This window comes from Myxocyprinus asiaticus, chromosome 37 (assembly GCF_019703515.2).
Source record: "Myxocyprinus asiaticus isolate MX2 ecotype Aquarium Trade chromosome 37, UBuf_Myxa_2, whole genome shotgun sequence".
Taxonomy (NCBI): domain Eukaryota; kingdom Metazoa; phylum Chordata; class Actinopteri; order Cypriniformes; family Catostomidae; genus Myxocyprinus; species Myxocyprinus asiaticus.
In genome coordinates this window covers 22,037,414-22,045,596 of record NC_059380.1, presented here as the reverse complement: position 1 = coordinate 22,045,596, position 8,183 = coordinate 22,037,414, and the positions used below count along the sequence as shown (strand labels likewise).

Sequence of the window (8,183 nt, the reverse complement as noted above, 5' to 3'; positions counted from 1 at the left end):
GATGGTCCACACTTAAAAATAAAATCCCTTCAATGTTTCAACACTCTTTTTTCACTGTATATGGTTTTTGATTTGGCTAGAGAATGTAAAACCTGTTGTATTGCATGTTTTGGTCAATATTCCTGTATAGTGTACTGTAAATTGTCCCTCCATTTACATTTGTGTCTTCAGCATATTTTGGAAAATAATTATGAATTGTTCTAAAGCAATCAGATTGAATCCAGAATGAATTTCTAATATTTTCAGAACTCAATATGAAGCCTAACATTTGAATACATTAACAGTCTCACCTATTCCATTGATAAAACAGCCATTCATTTGTTTAGTGAAGTCATTATAAGGTAACACAGGGCTAAAATTTAGAGCTAAAAATAACTTAATGCGTTTCACTTTATTGTGCTTCAGTTCTTGCACACCCTGTTTTCCCATGGCACACCCAGACCATTGTTTCTGCCTACACCACTGCTCAAAACTATCTCTCTTTTTGGCTCTATAATGTAATAACTACATAATGAGTACTTTTGCATTATTTAAACAGGCTAGTTTCAATGTAAATATATTAAAAAATGAACAATAAACCAAACAAGCAAACATATAACTTTATTTTCATTTGAACAGTAGCTGGGTTGGCATTTTCAACAACAAATTACATCATGACCATTACATCATGCTATCCAATTCTCCCCCATTTATTTCCACAATATACAAAGCTTCGAGCCGCAATTTCCTAAAGTCAAAATCTTTAAATTGTGTGATTCATTCATGTGTTAGGGGGAATGGAATATTTTCAGTTTCTCTTTACTTTCTCAGGTCTCCATCGTATTGCCACCAAGTGTGTCAACTGTCATCATTATCATATATATCTGCCATTAAAAACACAGACAATGATAATTAAACAAACAAACACATGTTTATTATAGCTTTCAAATAAAATGCATTTATTTGAATTTTCACCACCAACATGAAATGTGACATTTTCAACTAAGGAATGAAAATGATATACCTGATGCTGTGTCAGTGTCATCATAGATGTCACCCTCCCTGAAAAAAAATAAATAAAAAAAAAATATATATATATATATATATATATATAATATGATATGATGACATTGAGGAAAATGATGAAGTAAACAGAATGTAAAGAGAATTGAAAATTGTTTGACATTAATAAGTATTAAAGTGTTATTCAGTGTTAAAATAAACTTAAAATACACACGCTTGCAGAAGATAATTCAGGGGCACATATCCATCTGTGCAAAGAAACATTAAAATCAGGTTAGTGCTCAAAAATCCTTATGATAAAATGAGTATATACAACTCTCCTTTCAAAATAAAAGCAGATAATTGTTCACTGCCCTTGCACTATGACAAAGACAAAACTTCAATATGAACAACTAAATAGCACATATTTCCCACCAGATGGCATGTGACTCACATTTGCCCAGATTGTTACGGCACAGAGCTTTCTTCTCACTGGCCTCCCCACGGACTACTGTCAGGTCTTTGCTGCCACCCTTCTTTAAATTGGCATTAGGATCCACAATCATGGTGTAAAGAGCTCTGATGGGCCCTTCAAACTGTTTTAACAAAGCAAAAAACATAAATAAAAGGTTTATGAAAGAGTTTGATATTTTTACAATTTTTACTAAAGTATATGACATCCAACAGCCAAAAATCAAAAAGGATCAGAACTGATCTGTGAAGTAAAAATGGAATACGGTGAGACAGATTCACCTTAAACTTTTTCTGAAACTCTTTCTTCTCTTTTTCGTGCTGCTTAGCCTTTTTCGGATCATGGCTGAAGAAAAATCATAAGGTATTAAGTATAAACATCTTAATCAGTAATTATTACTTAACTCTGTTAGTGATCAATACATAAATCTACAAAAAAGACTAAGGCTTAGACTAAGGTAATATTGTACACGGTTGAAACAAAGGAGTCTTTTTACTCCCTCTGGTACTTTACAGGTATGTTGTTATCCATTAACACACAGTTATAAAGTGGCTTGGAGATCTTGTCATTTGTTTAAAGCACACTTCAGCAGCTTTTCATATGTGTGGGACTTTTGCAAACACAATGTAAATAAAAGCAAAAGACTTTACTGCTGTTTCTTACAATGACCAGCTAATTTTATGGCAAAAACAGCATAGCCCACCAAAAATATCCCTATGTCATACCAAACCTGTATTATTTTCTTTTACCCATAAAACAAAGAAGACGCGTGGACACGCTCCTTAAAGAGTTAGTAAAACAAAAAAAATGAAAATCAACTGTCATCATTTAGTCACCCTCATGCTGTGAGATGCTAGGTGACTAAGGCTAACATCATGCCAAACATCCCCTTTTATGTTCCACATGAAACATAAAGTCATATTGGTTTGGAACAACATGAGGGTGAGCAATTGATGACAAAATTTTCACTTCAGGGTGAACCCTTTAACATCTTTTTTGTTTTCGCAGAAGAAAGAAAATACAACATTCTTGTAATGACATGAGAGTGAACACAGTTAATAATGGCTTAAATTTAGGCCTGTTCCTCACACAAAACCTTCCTATTCCTTTATAAATCTTTCATGATTCTTTTATGGTGCTTTCACGTCTTTTTTGTCTGGTACATCTCCATTCATTGTAAAAGCTTGGAAAACAATGATCAGTAGATTTGTCAACATTTCTCTTTTTGTGTTCCTAGTGATAAGATAGATAGAAGCCTCAGATAGCATTCACTTTCATTTTATGGAGAAAAAAAAAATGCAATGGTGACCGATGCTAACATCCTACCTAACATCCCCTTTTATGTTCCACAGAAAAAAGTAAGTCATATGTGTTTGGAACAACATGAGGGTGTGTAAATGAAGAAAAAAAATTCATTTTTGGGTGAACTATCGCTTTAAATGACAGATGCAATCGAGAAGAGATCAGCAATAAGAAACATGGCAGATACCTGATCTCTGGCGGAGGGGGAGGAAACTCTTCATTCATGACCGGGTCCACATCATCGTACACATCTGAGAGGGACAGAAACCAACCACATGTCAATCCATGCAGAAAAACAATATCTGGCTTCTCTGGAAGTGCCAGTCAGTGTATTACTTACCATCACTATGAAAACTGCTGAAAAGAGAAAAAAAAACAAAAAAACAATATGAGCTCAGTTTTAAATGTGAGAGATAATACATTCATTGTTGCTTACATGCAGCATGGTGTCTCACCTGTTGAGTTGGTCATTGGAGCCAATGTCATCGTACAATTCATGGTCGACGGTCTGGCCTACAGAAGGGTTGTGGGAGGGAGTGGCTTGACCATGGATTTTCCGCTTCACATCCTCATAATCCACATCCACACAGAGGTTATTGAGGAAGCCAGCTGCAACAGATAAGCACATACGCATATCTTTATTAACATTTTATTGTTGTTTTCTTCCCCTGTTACAGGAATTGTTCATCTAATAAATGAAAATTCACTCATCAATTACTCAACCTCATGCCTTCCCAGATGTGTCTGACTTTCATTCTTCTGTAGAACACAAATGTAGATTTTTAGAAGAATATTTCAGCTCTGTTGGTCCATACAATTCAAGTGAATGGTTAGCAAAACTTTGAAGCTCCAAAAAAGGACATAAAAAGTAATCCATACAACTCCAGTGGTTTAATCCATGTCTTCAGAAGTGATATGATAGGTGTGGGTAAGAAACCAATGAATATTTAAGTACTTTTTTTACTATAAATATCCACCTTTGACCAGCCCCAACCAGTAGGTGGCAATTTGCAAGAAAGCATGCAAATTGCCAAAACAAGAAGAATGTAGAAGTGAAAGTGGATATTTCTTGTAAAAAAGGACTTTAATTTTGATCTGTTTCACACACACCTATCACATTGCTTCTGAAGACATGGATTTAAGTACTGGAGTCGTATGGATTACTTTTATGCTGCCTTTGTGTGCTTTTTAGAGCTTCCAAGTTCTGGCCACCATTCAGTTCAATTGACTGGACCTACAGAGCTGAGATATTCTTCTAAAAATCTTAATTTGTGTTCTGCAGAAGAAAGAAAGTCACATCTAGGATGGCATGAGGGTGAGTAAATGTTGAGAGAATTTTTGAGTAAACTGTTCCTTTAAGTAAACATCTGTGTAAGTTAATTGGTTGTGTTGAGTCTATATTCTATGTCAGCTATCAATAGAATTTAAAGGACTGTTCTGGGTTAAATTCAAATTGAGCTCTAACTATAATTTTGAGAAAATAATTTCAACTCTTCCCTCAGTTTCTAAAAACAAACAAAAATCACGTGAACAGTGAAGCACTATTGGGTCTAATGGGCAAGGCATCGCACCAGGGAAACATTAAAAATTCACACTGTTTTAAAGTATAGCCACAAAAAACCTACACTAGTGTGATAGAAACATTTACTAACCTTGTCAAAGTTATATCTAATCTTTCAACTCCTTTCATGGCCATGTTAAGCTGATAAACCCAGTAAATTCTGCAAGATACACACTACAAAATACCAGAAAAGCACATCACCAAACTCCACCCATAGGAATTATGTGGTACCACATAACCAGAAGTTTGTGTGCCTAAAAAAATAGTACCCCCACTAAAGATATAATGACTACAAGTACTTTATTGACACATTTTTGTACAGGAGAATTAATATAAGTGCTTAAACAAAAATACAAGCTGCACATTATTGCTTTAAACACTCCGGAATGCCGTGCCCATTGACTTCTATTTAAGTGCAATCCTATAAGCAAACTGAGGGATACGAGTCAAATTTGTTTCTGTGGTAACTGACAGCATGCCTCAGATGCTGGAGATAAAGCCTAAGTTTTATTTAACCTGGAACATTCTTTTAATTAAACTTATGGAAAAAGCTTGACGTACAGCTTCCCCTCAGGTTTCGTGCTAGCAATTTCCCCTCAGGATTTTTGTTCACATGGATGATCTCCACATTCTCTCCCTTCTGTACACTCAGGTCATTCTTCCCGCCATGCCAGTCCTCTCTCACGCGAGCCATGTGGATCACCTCAATAGGCCCGTTCAGCTACACCCAGACAAACATATGCATTTGAACACGCTAATGTCTGTTGATGACTTCCTCACCCCTTTTGAGCTGAAACACAGCTAAAAGAGTTACCTTAAATCTTTTTCTATACTCATTTTCTCGTTTCTGCTTTTCCTTTTGTTCTTTCTTGTCCAGCTCTAATTGCTTTTTAACATCTTTTGAAAACTTCCTCTCAGCAGGGACAGGTGGGGAAATCTCGACTGGTCTGCAACATACAAGAAATAGTTCAATTATTACAACACTCGGATGGATTTAGCATGTTGATGTGGGTATGGCATGTTTATAGGAAATTGGTCTTTGTGGACTAGATCTGCTACACTGCTGCTGCAGAGCAAGAACAAAGATTTGCTATTACTAGAACATACACAGAAATACTGAGTTAAAGGTGCTATATGTAGGATTGACAACAAGCGTTTGAAATTGGTACTGCAGTCCAAATTCAAAATATTGGAGAGTTGTCTGCCACGCCCCAGACTCGAAGCTCATGCGGGTTGCCAGAATGCTGACATGCAAATTAGCCAACTCAGCATCCGTTTTAAAGGATTTCTGGGCTTTAAGCTGCCTCCATCTTCCAAAGGCATCTATATATTTATCCTTGTTTTACTAAGCCTCTGGTCATGGTGGTTTTTAGATAGATGGCGAGGCTTTTTAGGTCGGGTGGAATCTGTTATCTCTGATCCAGTTCATTTGCTGGCTTCCATGGCTGCAGCACACAGTGTTGTTTGCCTGCAAACTTGTTCAAATCTGGCAACCCAGCGGTGTCGAAATACTATTGGTGATTGGGCAGTGGGTGGGATCACACAGGCCAAAACATAACAGAAATTCCAGTCCGGAATGAAAACTTCAAAGTAGAATATACTGGCTGTAGCATTGTTATCGGAGAAGCCAGTACTTCAACTTAGCATGTTTCCTAATTCTCTAATGACATATTATGGTCATTTTATGATTTAGTACAATAAAAATATTACATATAGCACCTAGACATGCTGCATCAAGCTTTTCTGAAATTCTGCTGCACAATTAGACATAAATACAATCCCCATGTAGCAGATCTAGACAAGTGAATCTGGGGAGGAGGAGGGTTTCAGAGAAGAATCTGGCAGCGCACTGCAGTGGAATAGGCTTACTTGCAAACTGAGCAAATTTTAATGAGAGAACACAAGTTGATTGGCTATCCAATTAAATGTCACAGGACCTATAAGCTTACAACACGTGATCCGACTGACTTGACATGTCACATGTGAGCGAGCTGATTGGCTAACAGATAACAAGTTCAAAGAACCTATCAGCTTGTGCCATGTAAAGTTTCATGCCTGAACTTAGTCATTTCAAATTGTAATTATAATTCAAATATAAATATAAATTAAAACGAGAGTTCTGCAGACAGTGGCTATTTAAAAAACACATGGATTAAATAGAAACCTTTACTATTGAATATTCCATTAAATGTTGTATTACGAAAAGGTTATTTGGTCCTGTATGAAAACAAAGTAAAAAGGTAAACACAAACAGCTTAGCTTTGTTGAATAAAATAAAAACACAGCTAAACAAAATTCATTCACAGGGCATTTATCATAACATTAAATATGCATGCAAATTAAATGGGTCGTATTCTGAACTTTGGTAGCATTTTTATTTTTTCTTTATGTTTATTATGTTAGTCCAGAAGTTTTCAAACCTTTGATGCCAAGAACCCCCAAATATGATCATCCCCTTGCAAGGGACTGCCTTCCTAAAATATAAAGGCATCTATATTTTAATGTATAAAGACCAGCTTATACTGTGTGTGAAAAAATAGTATGCATTATATTATTAAGCCAAAATTAATTATTTTCCATTGCACTAAAATCCAAAACAAATCTTAGCTGAATGATTACAAAATATAAGCTTTTCTCTGTTATATGAAAGAAACTGTAATTTATTTGTTTAGCACTTCTCACAGTAATTATCATTCCAAAACAGATTTACAGGAAAATCAACCAAGAACAAAACTAAGGACAACAGTGGTGATGATATAATATATAATATATAATATATAATACATGTATGTTGCAATGGAAAACAGATAAATACCTACAGTAACTATAACTATATGCTATAACTATATGCATATTTGCATTATTATCCAGTTTCCCACAGACTCCCAAGAGCCCCCTTGTGCCCATTCCCCCCAAGGGGGGTCCCCAGATTCCAGTTTGAAAAACCCCTGTAATTAGTTGTAATTTAGTTTTACATGACTATTTTCCACACTTTTTCTGGCTCTTTAATAGGCTACTGTACCTTTAATACTTTAAGACTAAAGAGCCTTTGCTATGATTGGCTGACCTCCACTCACTGGCATAGGTACACTAACTTTCATCAAGGCGTGCAAAGATGCTGAATACTATGTAAATGTGAACATGGTTGTATGAAATAGAGCCTCATAAGTGACTGATCTGAAACGCTTTACATAGGCAAACACTCTGCACCACACAAATAGCGCTCCTCACACGAAGAGCTTGAGAGACACCACTCACAATTGATTCCATTTGAGTTTGACTTCAGCATCATGCAAATCTAATAATGCGATACTCTAATAAGCACAAAAAGACACTGCATACACAAACATTGGGTAAAACAGTACATTTTTAGTTAGACTAATTATATTTTATCTATATTTTCCGTATTGAAAAAAATCCAAGTATATTTACTTTGAAAAGATTAAGGAAAAAATTTTCATGATATGTTCCCTGTGAAATAATCTAAAGCAGTTGTGTGAATAAGAGGTTAGGTTTTAGTATGATGGGCCATCAGCAGACTCTTTGAGCTCTCTGATGGTTTAAAGGAAAATGTTCCTCATCCATACACTGAAATACATGTACATATCATATGAACAATGATGACTTACTTGTCTATATCTTCATAGATTTCATGATCGCTGTCCTACAACACAATAAAAAATGTGTCAAAACTACTGCACCTCAGTGTACCCATGTACATGTACACCAATGTACGTGGACACACTTAGACACACATTCTCTCTCTGTCTCATATATAGACGCACACAAAAATATCACAACACACCAACCTCACTAGGCTGAGATTGGTAACTGTCAGTCCATGAGTCTGCAACATGAGAAAACATA

The 8,183-nt window shown here is 35.7% G+C and overlaps 1 protein-coding gene across 5 annotated transcripts in view; it reads right to left on the bottom strand.

Moving 5' to 3' along the window:
* Nucleotides 1–589: 589 nt before the first annotated feature.
* Nucleotides 590–8,183, bottom strand: part of LOC127427645 (FYN-binding protein 1-like) — a 31,783-nt gene continuing 24,189 nt past the window's right edge. For all 5 annotated transcript variants that reach the window (XM_051675333.1, XM_051675334.1, XM_051675336.1 and 2 more), the window contains 12 exons: nt 8,126–8,163; nt 7,946–7,980; nt 5,131–5,263; nt 4,878–5,037; nt 3,211–3,364; nt 3,096–3,112; nt 2,943–3,006; nt 1,735–1,798; nt 1,436–1,577; nt 1,217–1,250; nt 1,004–1,041; nt 590–863 (listed from right to left, as the gene is read on the bottom strand). In XM_051675333.1, the coding sequence (XP_051531293.1) occupies nt 838–863; nt 1,004–1,041; nt 1,217–1,250; nt 1,436–1,577; nt 1,735–1,798; nt 2,943–3,006; nt 3,096–3,112; nt 3,211–3,364; nt 4,878–5,037; nt 5,131–5,263; nt 7,946–7,980; nt 8,126–8,163 (905 nt within the window). In that variant the 3' untranslated portion in view covers nt 590–837. The remainder of the gene's footprint in view (nt 864–1,003; nt 1,042–1,216; nt 1,251–1,435; nt 1,578–1,734; nt 1,799–2,942; nt 3,007–3,095; nt 3,113–3,210; nt 3,365–4,877; nt 5,038–5,130; nt 5,264–7,945; nt 7,981–8,125; nt 8,164–8,183) is intronic.